This window comes from Periplaneta americana, chromosome 4, assembly GCF_040183065.1.
Source record: "Periplaneta americana isolate PAMFEO1 chromosome 4, P.americana_PAMFEO1_priV1, whole genome shotgun sequence".
In the NCBI taxonomy this organism is placed as follows: Eukaryota; Metazoa; Arthropoda; class Insecta; order Blattodea; family Blattidae; genus Periplaneta; species Periplaneta americana.
In genome coordinates this window covers 73,432,962-73,448,416 of record NC_091120.1, presented here as the reverse complement: position 1 = coordinate 73,448,416, position 15,455 = coordinate 73,432,962, and the positions used below count along the sequence as shown (strand labels likewise).

The 15,455-nt window shown below is 33.1% G+C and overlaps 1 protein-coding gene across 1 annotated transcript in view; it reads left to right on the top strand.

Moving 5' to 3' along the window:
- The window catches only part of LOC138698841 (cytosol aminopeptidase-like), a 40,874-nt gene that overhangs the window by 12,476 nt on the left and 12,943 nt on the right, over positions 1–15,455 (top strand). Inside the window, exons 2-4 of the mRNA XM_069825059.1 lie at positions 447–568; positions 10,774–11,109; positions 12,519–12,621. Of these exons, the coding sequence (XP_069681160.1) occupies positions 447–568; positions 10,774–11,109; positions 12,519–12,621 (561 nt within the window). The remainder of the gene's footprint in view (positions 1–446; positions 569–10,773; positions 11,110–12,518; positions 12,622–15,455) is intronic.

Sequence of the window (15,455 nt, the reverse complement as noted above, 5' to 3'; positions counted from 1 at the left end):
TGGACACGGAGCATTTGATTTGCGTTGTGGAATGTTGTGGTACGCAACCGATGATAACAAATACCCTGCGTACGACTTTCCGGCGCAAAACACAGTTCGAAAGAGGTTATGGTAGCACACAGACCGTACAGACCGCCATCTGTTGCTACGACGTTCAAGTTATACCGTACACGTTCTCAAGTTCAGATTGAAGAACGCCTTAAATAATAGGCAACTTCTCTAACATATAAGCTGAAACTCGCTTCAAATCGGTGACCCAACAACAGTGACGTCATGACACACTTTGAAATGAACACCCAGTATATGTAAGTACGTGATGAATTCATATAATATAATTGCAACACCGTAAATTAAACTATTGTAAATCTTGTTCTTTTGTGATTTTTCTCTCTCGAGCATCAGTTGAATATTGCAAGTTATTAAGCTTTTATTTTCCTATATTACAGAAGGGACTCGTGTTGGGGATTTATACTGAAGGCTCAGGAGACTCTCAAGAATTCAAATTAACTTCAACTGGAAGTAAATTTAATCAGCAATTAGGAGGGAAGCTGGAGGACTTATTACGTCTGTAAGACTTTTCATATAATGAATTTCATTTAAAATTTGTGAAGTACCGGTAAAAATTATTATTTTATCAAACTATATTTCATGTAGATTATATAATCATAAATAATTTCTCGATAGAAAAATCGATGAGTAGCTGTATGTTTTAATAATACTAATTTATTATTATTATTATTATTATTATTATTATTATTATTATTATTATTATGTACACAGGTTATTAAGGAGTGATCATGATTTTTACTCTTGCAGTATTGAATTCAAATTTTAAATTTCGTTTCATATTTTTAATATAATATTTCGTCTACTACATAACAATGATATAATGCACTATATTTTCAATTTTAACGTGTGACAGACGATCAAGCGGAGATGTGTTTAGTTTCGCCGAGGGCACACTGGAGTTGAAGCGTAAGAAAAAATACGCAATTCTGAAATTTTGCTTGTCTCTTAAAAATTTATGTGCTGAGGCGTATGAAATGTTATAGCAACGTTGCGGGGAATCTGTTCTTTCTTATAGTACTAACTTATTCGTAATGATGCAAAATGTTCAAAGATGGAAGGCAATTATCAACAGTAATCTCACTAGAGGTTTTGATTTATCTAGAGAAAATCAAAACTCGAGTGGGATTTAATTGACTATTACACGATTAGAAGAAAGTAGGCTATATAAAGATTAGAAGTAAGAAAGTGTACAATAAAATATTAATTGGCTTACGAAAATACAACTGTCTTCAAATGTATTATTGTACCATCCCAACATTACGCTAGATGGCAGCAGTGTTTTATGATGATGTTTTCTTGTTACCGGTATCAGTTGTGCCAACTATGGAATCATCATTGAACTCTGTGGCCTGTTACTAGTCAAGAAGGCTTTGTTGATTCAGTTTCATTTTTATTAAGACAGTTGCATTCCACTTCAGTTATCCGAATCCCAGTAATCAACGTCACTTGATAGATGATTTTCAATAAATCTTAATATTAAACAATCTCTGATACGTGACTATCCATAATATCATATAGCAGAAGCTATAACATAACCTAACTAATATACACAAGTGTTAGAAAAGTTTTATTTAACGACGATGACATAAAAAATAAACATGAATAATTTTAAAAGGAATAATAAATTATTGAATGCACAATTTTCAAATTTGAATGTGGTTGGTGGTTCAATTGATGTCATATTGGACGTGTGCATAATAGAAGTGGAACTCGTTGATTTGAGAGACAGAGACGAAGCTTTTCGGAAATTCAAGAGACTAAAAAGTGACATAGATTTCTTGCGGTACAAACGACTAAGAAATATGACCACACAGACGATTAGAAATGCTAAGCTTAGACATGCTTACCGCCTCATTGAACCTGATATTAGAGCATCCGATATGTGGAGAAATGTTAGGTCAATGGGACTGGGACAATCTAAGTCACAAATTGACAATACTATTTGTCTAGATGATTTAAACAATTGCTTCACATCCACCACTACCCACGCACCTGACGCCGCAACGAAACAACAGACTATTAATGAATTAATCTCTACACCCGCCCCAGCACGAGACAAGTTCTTCTTTTCCTACATAACACCTTCTGACGTAAAATCATCACTAAAGCGCATCAAGTCAAAATCACAAGGAGTAGACAATATAAATATAGAACTTCTGAACAAAATTATGGACATAATTCTTCCGACACTAACCCATATATTCAATGCATCCACAATGACTTCACATTACCCAGACATATGGAAAAAGGCTATTGTTCGTCCCCTTCCTAAAATTAAGTTACCTGTAACACCTAATGACTATAGACCTATTAGTATTCTTCCTGTTCTCTCAAAAGCTTTGGAAAGAATTGTGCACAAACAACTGACAGATTACCTCAATACTCACAATATTTTTTACCCTTACCAATCAGGCTTCAGAACGGGACACAGCACATCGACTGCACTGCTTAAAGTGACTGAGGATATACGTGAAGCTTTAGACAAAGGACAGATCATAATACTAACACTTTTAGACTACTCCAAAGCCTTCGACACTGTAGACGTTGACTTACTAATTGCAAAATTAAGAGTACTGCATTTTTCTGATAATGCCTTAGCGTGGATGGACTCCTATCTTCGTGAACGCCAACAGTGCGTGTCTATTAATAATCGTTATTCCACTTGGCGTACCACGAAGACTGGCGTACCACAAGGCTCTGTCCTAGGACCATTACTATTTTCTATTTATATTAATGATATTTCTTCTAATCTAACATCCTGCCGACACCATATTTATGCTGACGACATACAAATCTATCTGCATACTCGACCTAACTACATAAATGACGCCATAACTAAAGTTAATGATGACTTGAATTCTATATCCATATGGTCGAAAACCCACGGACTTAATTTAAATGCAAGTAAATCGCAGGCAATCTTAATAGAACATCAAAGATCGAAGTGTGACAAACAAAATTTGCCACCGATAATTGTAAATAATACTACTATTCCATACAGTACGACCGTGAAGAACCTTGGTATTTATATGGATTGTCACCTGGAATGGAATGAACAAGTGAATCACACTTCCAAAAAAATATTTTCCATTATTCACTCATTAAAGCGACTGAAGCACTTTCTTCCTGAAAAATTAAAATTAATCCTTGTACAAACACTCGTGATGCCACACTTTGACTACTGCGATATTATATTAAGTAACCTAAATGCAAATTTGAGCAACAGGCTACAACGTGTGCATAATGCGTGCGTCCGTTATATTTGTAATATTCGTAAGTATGATCATGTTTCCCCGTCTTTCCAAACTCTGTCTTGGCTAAGGCTAAGCGATCGACGAGCCCTGCATTCTCTTGTTCTCTTATTTCAAATTCTGCGCACCGCTACCCCAATCTATTTGGCTTCTCGTTTTCAAAATTTATCCGCATATCATCAGCTAAGTACAAGATCTCATCATAACAATTTACTCATTATACCCTACCACAAGACATCTTTATATTCTTCATCCTATACAGTTTCAGTTGCTAGAAATTGGAACTCGCTTCCGAGTGATATAAGGGGTTGTTGGACAATAACTTCATTTAGGTCAAAATTACATAAATTCTTACTTAACAGTTGAATTGCTGATTAATATGTGTTACTTATAATGAAACTAACATCTGTCCATTCTTATTATTATTATCATTAATTTCTCTAAATAGATTTACAAAACCTCTAATGGCAATTACATTAATATTCTCATTATAGAAATAGACATATATGTATTCTCCCTGTAATATAGTCCTAGTAATAATAATAATAATAATAATAATAATGTTTTATTTTCGCTGGCAGAGTTAAGGCCATAAGGCCTTCTCTTCCACTCAACCAGCCTTAATCAATACAATACATAAATTTAAATTACAAATATTTTCACTACACTTAAAAGGTTCTCCAGCAATAATCTTCGCTACACATTTATTTAAATTTAGATAAATCTATAAGGTAAAGTAGTAACTTAATTTATGAGCTAATTTAATTCAATGAATTATAATTAATTTAATATTTGAGATAGCTAGTAAAATGATGAAAATTAATTTAATATAAGCTTACTAGGACTATGTTACAGGGAGAATATATATATTTCTATTTCTATAATGAGAATATTAATGTAATTGTCATTAGAGGTTTTGTAAATCTATTTAGAGAAATTAAAGATAATAATAATAATAAGAATGGACAGATGTTAGTTTCATTATAAGTAACAAATATTAATCAGCAATTCATCTGTTAAGTAAGAATTTATGTAATTTTGACCTAAATGAAGCTATTGTCCAACAACCCCTTATATCACTCGGAAGCGAGTTCCAATTTCTAGCAACTGAAACTGTATAGGATGAAGAATATAAAGATGTCTTGTGGTAGGGTATAATGAGTAAATTGTTATAATGAGATCTTGTACTTAGCTGATGATATGCGGATAAATTTTGAAAACGAGAAGCCAAATATATTGGGGTAGCGGTGCGCAGAATTTGAAACAAGAGAACAAGGGAATGCAGAGCTCGTCGATCGCTTAGCCTTAGCCAAGACAGAGTTTGGAAAGACGGGGAAACATGATCATACTTACGAATATTACAAATATAACGGACGCACGCATTATGCACACGTTGTAGCCTGTTGCTCAAATTTGCATTTAGGTTACTTAATATAACATCGCAGTAGTCAAAGTGTGGCATCACGAGTGTTTGTACAAGGATTAATTTTAATTTATCAGGAAGAAAGTTCTTCAGTCGCTTTAATGAGTGAATAATGGAAAATATTTTTTTGGAAGTGTGATTCACTTGTTCATTCCATTCCAGGTGACAATCCATATAAATACCAAGGTTCTTCACGGTCGTACTGTATGGAATAGTAGTATTATTTACAATTACCGGTGGCAAATTTTGTTTGTCACACTTCGATCTTTGATGTTCTATTAAGATTGCCTGCGATTTACTTGCATTTAAATTAAGTCCGTGGGTTTTCGACCATATGGATATAGAATTCAAGTCATCATTAACTTTAGTTATGGCGTCATTTATGTAGTTAGGTCGAGTATGCAGATAGATTTGTATGTCGTCAGCATAAATATGGTGTCGGCAGGATGTTAGATTAGAAGAAATATCATTAATATAAATAGAAAATAGTAATGGTCCTAGGACAGAGCCTTGTGGTACGCCAGTCTTCGTGGTACGCCAAGTGGAATAACGATTATTAATAGACACGCACTGTTGGCGTTCACGAAGATAGGAGTCCATCCACGCTAACGCATTATCAGAAAAATGCAGTACTCTTAATTTTGCAATTAGTAAGTCAACATCTACAGTGTCGAAGGCTTTGGAGTAGTCTAAAAGTGTTAGTATTGTGATCTGTCCTTTGTCTAAAGCTTCACGTATATCCTCAGTCACTTTAAGCAGTGCAGTCGATGTGCTGTGTCCCGTTCTGAAGCCTGATTGGTAAGGGTCAAGAATATTGTGAGTATTGAGGTAATCTGTCAGTTGTCTGTGCACAATTCTTTCCAAAGCTTTTGAGAGAACAGGAAGAATACTAATTGGTCTATAGTCATTAGGTGTTACAGGTAACTTAATTTTAGGAAGGGGACGAACAATAGCCTTTTTCCATATGTCTGGGTAATGTGAAGTCATTATAGATGCATTGAATATATGGGTTAGTGTCGGAAGAATTATGTCCATAATTTTGTTCAGAAGTTCTATATTTATATTGTCTACTCCTTGTGATTTTGACTTGATGCGCTTTAGTGCTGATTTTACGTCAGAAGGTGTTATGTAGGAAAAGAAGAACTTGTCTCGTGCTGGGGCGGGTGTAGAGATTAATTCATTAATAGTCTGTTGTTTCGTTGCGGCGTCAGGTGCGTGGGTAGTGGTGGATGTGAAGTAACTGTTTAAATCATCTAGACAAAAAGTATTGTCAATTTGTGATTTAGATTGTCCCAGTTCCATTGACCTAACATTTCTCCATTTATATTAAATTAAATTTTCATCATTTTACTAGCTATTTCAAATATTAAATTAATTATAATTCATTGAATTAAATTAGCTCATAAATTAAGTTACTACTTTACCTTATAGATTTTTCTAAATTTAAATAAATGTGTAGTGAAGAATATTGCTGGAGAATCTTTTAAGTGTAGAGTAAATATTTGTAATTTAAATTTATGTATTGTATTGATTAAGGCTGGTTGAGTGGAAGAGAAGGCCTTATGGCCTTAACTCTGCCAGCGAAAATAAAACATTATTATTATTATTATTATTATTATTATTATTATTATTATTATTATTATTATTATTATTACATGGTGTATTTAGCTTATTCAGGATTTCCGAATGAATAATTTTAAAAGGAATAATTATTGAATGTTCAATTTTAAAATTTGAATGTGGTTGGTGGTTCAATTGATGTTATATTGGTCGTGTGCGTAATAGAAGTGGAACTCGTTGATTTAGGCCTACATGGTGTATTCAACTTATTCAGGATTTCCGAATGGTGCTCTTCATTTATTTGTAAATCGGATTTCAGAAGATGCATAGGTATGATCAGTGATTTTGATTAATTCTTGTTCTTGAATGCCAATGCGAGTCATATTTGAAACTGCTCTGCATCGACTGGAGAGGTTTGTGATTATTTATATATATATATATATATATATATATATATATATATATATATATATATATATATATAAGCCTATGTATATTTTTTTGACGTCCAGACCAGCGCAGTTTCAAATGTTGGCAAACAAAGAAACAAATGCTAGGGACGCGATAAAATTAAACAAATGCTAGGGACGCGATAAAATTGTGCGATAAGCAGCCATGATTGGTTGAAATACGTCCTTTCGTACCGTTTTATTGGTCAAAAGTAGTATGACGTAGTAAGAGTGTAATAGTCATCAAAATACACTGCCCCTGTAACTCCAACCACAGCTCTTACGGACGTAATCATACTCAGTAGCTGCAATTGTGAAGGATGAATAACGATGATGACGAATAACATTAGTAAAGCGTCAAGACTGCCCCAGTGGTCTGGTAATAAGCATGCTGGCTTGGAGGTCTAGACGTCCGGGTTCGAATCCCGGGCTTGGCTACTGGGGAATTTTCCTTGAAGAAAAAAAAATTCCATAGGTTTCTAGAGTCTGGAAATTTGTATGAATATGAATATGAATGTGGTTGCGAGTGTACCAAATTGTTAATTAACCAACGTTCAGAAATGTTTTAAAATAGCTACAATTTATCAGGACTGTCGCTGAATGAATGATAAGATTACCACATGACACATACTGGACAAGCTACCAATTCAGATGCAGAAAATTGAAAACACAAAACGGGTTTCTACAGGCAATCCAGAAACTAAGAGATACATTTAAGTTTAATTTCAAACCAGAAAAGTTCCTATTACCTAAATCACCATTACAATATGACAATATAAATTATAATACAAACTTAATTAAGGATTTGAAGAGAGAAGACTCGTCTACACTTGAATTAAAAGAAGTTGCTCTTGAAACTACATTCTACCTCGACACAGATTGGTTACACATTTATAATTACAAACGGCTCCAAATATAAAAATGACGAACCAGCTGGGGCTGGAATATATTCCAAATTATTCAGTTTTTATTTGTCTACAGGGAGTCCTTCATACATTTTGATGGAGAAATTGCAGCAATCAACAGGGCATTAACACAACTTATTTATCAAATTAATAGGCCTATGTTGAAAAATGCTGTTATATTTAGCGACTCAATTTCTACAATACAAGTCATAGCTTCAATCAATATTCATACAAATTCCAAAATCGCATAAATTCACTCATCCATACACATACTGGCAAAACAAAATAAAAACCTGTATCTCCAATGGATCCCTGCCTATTGTGGATTATGGGCAATGAGATTGCAGATTGTTTGGCAAAGAAAGGAACTAAAATATTACAAATACGCTTGAAAAAAAATATCCTATCACTGTGCCAAATTGTTCATACAAACACAATTTCAAATCAAAATTCTAAAGATATTTCAAGAAAACAATAATACTAAATCTTAGTCGGTATTGCTTACTGAAAAAGAACATATAGGCTACCTGATTCTCCTCGACATGATGCAGTAGCAAAATTTCGAATGCTAACTGGCCATGAATGTTTAGCAGCATACCTGTTTAAAATTGGAATTTTTGGTTTACCAAAAATTCTGTGTAACCTAGAAGATTTTTTGATGAATCAAGAATATTTACGAAAATGTCCAGCTTTGACATCAAATATTTTGGATTCGGACTCTAGAAGGCGAACGGAGAACTTCTAAGTGCTTGGTCAACATATACTACTACTACTACTATTTCTCGGCGAACATTTTACATTACTTACACATATCTCGGTACAGTGTGTAACCTTTCTTAACGAATTAAAAAATGATTGTCAGAGGTCCTAAACATTTCATTAGATTCAGGGCTTACATTTGCAATAAAAAACTACACATGATACGTATTAGTGCGTGGAAAGTTCCAAGGATGCTACTCACGAAAAACTGGAGGTTCGCGTGCAAGTTTGAGTGAAGCTCGAAAGGGAATTAGAGGAGGAAGGCGAGGGGTTTCTTTCGAAATTCTTTTGACATTCAAGATGGTTTATCAGTATATTGCACCAGCAAACACAAATGTGACAGGGCAATACTTCATTAGTGTATTGCAGACCTTCAAAGATAATATCAGCCGAATACGGACAAATTTCGATGTAACAGGTGGATTCTACATCGTGATAATGCACGGCACCACATTGTAAATGCAATCGTGTAATATATATCATTAAAATAAACGTTAAATGTGTCCCTTATATCCCTACAGTCCAGACTTGGCCCATATATTTTTCTGTTTCCAAATTTGAAGAAACATTTTTATGGAATGCACTTTCACTCTTCAGTAAAAGTTGTGAAAGCTGCAGAGACGATTCAGAAGGACTATCAAAAATGCTTTGCAACACACATTTGAAGACTAGCAGAAACGCTGGGACAAGTGCATGAATCAATGTGGGACTACTTTTAAGGAAGGCAATAAATATTTGGAAAATAAATAAAGGTATAATGTCACAAAAATCATGATCATTCACTATTGAACATAACCAGCATACGTATTTTGTCGTAATTTTGTTGTAGTACTAGGGTTTCCTCTACCTTTCTCAATCTATTATTACGGCGTTATCATTTCGTGTTCTCACTGAGTTTCGAATAGTCTTTGTAGTGTTAAAAAGCATTTAATAAAGAATTTTGTACTTATAAACTCATATGTCTAACCGTTGAAAATATATAGAAGTGTATATTATAATTTCCTCATATTTATCCTAAACTGCTCCGTCGATTTAGTAGACAGTCAATGTTCACCTACTTAGATATAACACGCGGAGCAAGTCCCCTGCAATCGGCAAGCATAATCTTTTGGTAGAACAGCGGTATTCAATCTATGATATGCGTATCCCAAGGGGTACGCGGGGTTGTCTCAAGGGATACGCATTCTACAGATTACGCATGTAAAATGCTGACATATTTATTTTATTATACTTGTTGATACATTGCTTGAATAACATTTTACGTAAATCATTAGTATTATTATTGCATCAATAACTACTGTATAATAATAATAATAATAATAATAATAATAATAATAATAATAATAATATATTTAATTTTAGTACAACATCAATCATAGTCTTTTGTTAATTCTTATATAATTGCAATGCAGTTTGAGGGTACTAATACATTTTGGGTACGCTACCAAAAAGATAGAATTTTACTGAGATTAGAACAAGGAAGTCTAGGAATATTATGGATAATAAAAATCGATCATACGGAAATGGGTATTTAAGAATAGTTAATTCATTATAAAAAGCGAATCTGATATAACGTTAATACAAATTAATTTTATTTCCTAGAATAATATATCAAGAAAATACAATAATAAATGAATGAAGGTTTAAAATGTGGATATATGTGAATAAATAAACAAGCATATATGCAAAGAAGAAAGAAAGAAGAAAATAAAGAAAGGTAGGAGGGAAGTAATGAGTGAAGTTATGAAGGAAAGAAAGCAGGAAAGAATGAATAGAATGAATGGATGAATAAACGAATGAATGAATTAATAAATAAAGGAATAAATAAAAATAAATCAATAAATAAAGAATTAAATAAGTACCTGAAGAAAAAATAAAAATAAATAAATATTACCTTACTCTCTGCAGGAATATCCTTAATATTTGTGCCGTTTTCAAGGCGTTAAATAATGAAATACATTTATTTAAAATTTTCAACTTGAACATATTAATTTTATATGTAATTGTCTATAAAGTGTAATTTATTTTAATGAGACAACTTAAGAACGTTTCACTAAAGTATACCTCAGGAATGCATTTAATTCATTTTTTAAAATTGTATATTTTGCTACGGAATCCACATCTGAGGTAATACTGCGATTTTTTTACTTGTATAATATTTACTTGTAAGAAATACTCAGACTTGAAAGTGTATGTGACATGCTGCCTTATCGGTATGCGGGGGCTTGGAATCTCGTCACAACAACAGACCACGTTTTACTGTTTTCTGCTTTCTTTAGACTCAAACGCATTCCACTAAATCGACGGAGCAGTGTATTACAATACCTAATTAAATTCTGATTGTTCGAATTCTTTAGGCATGGAAGCTATATTCCAAAAGGCGAGGTGCAAGTATTTCAGAATGTGGAGTCGGAATTTTATTCCATTGCTGTTGCTGGACTGGGAAAAGAAGATGTAGGATTCAACACGTTAGAAAATTTGGACGAGTGCAGAGAAAACGTGAGAGTGGCTGCTGGGGCAGGAGCTCGAGCATTGAGTTCTTTGGGAATCTCTATGATCAGTGTAGAGGGATTTGGGCAAGCCGAAGCTGCTGCAGAAGGAGCAGCTCTTGCAACATGGCGTTTCCAAGATTTTAAGGCGAAAGAAGACCAGAAAGGTGTACCTCACTTGGAACTGTTCATGGATGCGGATTCGTGAGTCACAGCTTATAATTATTATCGTTAATTCAGCCTTTTCTCATCTTTGTCCAAATTTAATGAAGTATTTGCATTTCTTGTATAAACTAAAATATATATATATATATATATATATATATATATATATATATATATATATATATATATATATATATAGAAATAGCATCATACAGTGCACAACATAAGTTATGAATCATATAAATTTTGTTAGAACAGAACTTTCAAATAATTCTGTTAACTGTCCTGTACTTTAACATTTTAGGCTTAAAAATCCTACCTGTTCAATGATATGTCCCCTTCTAACATCATAATTCTATCATGAATGAACATGTGTAACTTCTGTCTCATAAATTTGTAAGTTCGCCCATCCGAAACAGTGGAAATAGGATTTTAAATTAAACGGCTGAAGATGAAGAATGTATTTCAGGCCTGCCGGGGCCAAGTTATAATTTTTCGAGGTCGGGCAGCGCCAGTGCACTTTTCTGATTTTCTAATTATCATCAAATTTTGCATTTATAAATAGCTATATTTTATTCATATTTAAACAATTTCATAGTGAAGTCTACTCTGCAGACCTAACAACCTATTTATCTAGATTCGAACCCATGTATTTTTGTCTGACATTCCATGAGTATTTCTGCGGAAATCTTGATGATTATTATGATGCCGAAATCCCAGAGTTAGAACATTTTTCTGTTTAGAAATACACTACTGCTATAGATATATGAATTTACTTTTATAACGACCGTTTTGGGGTCTTTAAAAACCTACTTTAATACAGATTTTCCAGGTGAATAATAATATGATTATTCTTTAATGAATTTATAATACACTCTGTATCATTCTCGTAAATAATTTAAATGCTTAACCCTTCATAATTTCCATGTTTATGTTTAACAATAAACGGTCGTTATGAAAGTAAATTCATGTCATGCTCTTCATCATAATAGCAGTAGTGTATTTCTAAACAGAAAAGTATTCTAGCTCTGGGATTTCGGCATCACAATCATCATTACGATTTCCGCGGAAATACTTATGAAACGTCAGACAAAGATACATGGGTTCGAATCTAGATAAAGGGGTTGTTAGGTCTGCAGAGTATTCAACAGTTGCCAGTGGGAAACAAAATTTATTTTCATAAATGTGGAAAGAATTGCATGATTTTCAATAAATTTAATTTTTTGTGAAATATTTGACTATGTCAATGAAATTTCATAAAAATCTCCTTACCGAAGCGAAAATGCTTTACGTAAAAAGTCGTAGGCCTATATGTGGAAGGATGATGGATAGACAAACATCAACAAGCAAAGATTTAATTTTTTTGTAATGGCGAATTCAATTTAATTTGACAAATTAATAAGTGTACATGTATGTGATGTTTTGTAATTCAAGTTCATGCATTTCAGAGCTGGCTGGCAAAGAGGTTTGCTTAAGGCAGATGCGCAGAACCTGGCACGAAATCTGTGCGACACGCCATCTAATATTATGACGCCCAGTGCATTTGCTCGCGTGAGTACATATTGTATCGAATATTGTTAGCTTCACGTTTTCACTGGATTTGATTTTCTGTTCATAATCTTACAAATTGCCTTTGGTCCGATGAAAAATATGTTTTGTTCTTACACAATATGCATAGATTTTTCACAGTTCTAACAATATTTTTAAGACCTTATGTGTAGGATTGAAATAAAGATGATTATAATTTACATGCTATCCTCACTCATCTAATTACCATGCTTATGTCTTCATCGAAATGTTGCAGTGTTAATTCCGACCCAGAGGAATGGACATTTCGGAAAAAAAAAAAACAAACAAACAAAGTCCAAAGTATGAACTAAATCCGGAAGTGACAGACGACTGAAACCACACTAACTTTGTGGCATATAAGAGGATTTTGAGAAAAAAAATTATTGAAAGAAAGTGGCCCTTGCGCCAATTGCCTATAGTTTCTACTTTCAGATGAAAGTGTCACTGACAGCTAATTCCAACAGAATTTCGGACAAACAATGTAGATCATTTTGCTTCCCAGATCGCCAAAAATTAGGTTCTAATTAGTTCACGTGCATTCTGGTTTCATTTTATCTTCTCTACTCGACTGTAGCTGTATAGAAAAGCGTAGCATGGTTATGAAACTTTTGTTACTTCTCAAGTTTGAATGGGAGGCAGAAAATATTATCACGCAGTCCATAAGTAGCATTGTATTAAAGGCATAAGAAGGAAGCTAAACTTTTCGTATACCTCAAGGTACAAGGAGAGAGGAATAAAGTTTGGCTGGCTAGTTCCAAACAGCCGACTTACAGTATCTTGGGCTAATTACCAAGACAATTACAATCAGTCAATTTTAAAAGCTTCGCTTTGTCGCTTCAACCAAGCCTCTCTTTCCTCAGTCATTTAATGATATCTCAACGCTTTTAATTTCTACAAGTTTGTAAGTGTTTTGACATAATTAACAGGAATATCTTTCTTATACATAATATAACAATGTAGGCTACTTATCGCTGCTGTTTCTACAGAAAATAACAAGATTAAAAATAATAATGTATAATATAATAGCTAACATGGTTAAAACATAGGGTAATGAAGGTAACAAAATGTTGTTTAAAATATCAGTTTTGAAAATGAGAAATGGATTTAACTACTGTACATAGACACATTATTATTATTATTATTATTATTATTATTATTATTATTATTATTATTATTATTATTATTTTCTCTACATCTTCCTCATAATCTAACAAACAAATAACTGCTGTCCGAGACATAAATGGTGGACATACAAATTCTTGATGTGGAGTATATGTAAAAATTGATAATTAAAGAAGTTATAATTGCCAAGTGTGTTTATATGGGTTTGCTTTTTCCGTTCGAACCGTAGACAAAGGTCCTGAATCATGACTAAAGACCGTTTTCTTAGTCCAACAACATTGGAATGAGCATAAGTGTGCACGGGATATACATTACGTCACGTGTCCTTCAATAGACACTTTTCTCTCAAACACAAGTAACATGCACAACAGGGTCACTTTAAACAGTTTCCTTACTCCTAAACAAGTACAGTATACTTCAGTTTAGCAACGTTTATATTATGCACTACTAGTTGAAATAAAGGTGCCTAAAACAAGTACGAAACTACTGGTACAGAAGTGGATAGAGGAATTCGGAAGACAGTATGTCCGTATAAGTTACGACACAATTGTGTGTAATTTATGTAAAACTGACATAATCTGCTATAAATGATAATATTTACAGCAGCTCTGTAGTAAAAAAAACATATAAATCATTTGAAATTAATAGAAAGAAGTGAGTCTGACGATCTACCTTCAACTAGTAATTAAGAGCCAGCGGACGAATTTAGCAGAGATCTGTATGAAATGATGGTACATACCAACAGTCCTTTCAACAATGTTGAGGACAAGCACTGTAAACATTTTGTTGGAAAGTACACTTGTACACAAGTGCAGCACCTGTGTTAGTACCAGGACATCATTTTGTTTTTACTAACATTTCCAATATTAACCTAACTATACCTTTGGATTAACGATTGAGAACCGGAAACACTCTCGCTACCCCCTTTCAAGACCAGAGTTTGACGACACTAGTGTAAAATACAATACAAATAATCTTACTAGGTATAGGAGGGAAGAAAAGTAGTGCATCCATTTACGTAAACAAGAAATTGTTATGATTTTGAGTTTGATCATTTTCGTTAGGTTTTTAATTAATCAAAATACAGTACTACAGTATTAACAGTAAGTATTTTTACTCACTAACTGAACTCTCCAAGCGGACGTATTTATTATGATTTATTATGCTATATATATATATATATATATATATATATATATATATATATAGCATAATAAATCATATATATATATATATAGTACACTGTCTACAGCACATTTTTATACAATATTTACAGTGCATTTAAATTTAAAAAATAATCAAAATATGGATATTTAAACAAATTATTGAAAATGGTGGTCGTTCTTTTCGATACAGTTTCAGTTCTTTTGTGCACATTATAAAAAACGTTTTCAAGCATGTCTTCTGAAAATGAATGTATGGTTTCTTGAATGTAAATATTTAATTCTTCTATTGATGTAGGATGTTTAGCAAACAAAACTATTTCACAGTAATCCCAAAGAAATGATGCAAAGCACTCAAATCAGGCGACACGGGGGAGTCATAATCTTGCACCAGTTGAAATAATTCTGTACCTACTCTATAACAATGTACCTTATGTACTGTCAATTCAATCTTCACTTCTGCCCGATCCGCAGAGATAAATAATTTACTCAGATATATTATCTACTGTCCGTCCATGTGGTTATGTAGGA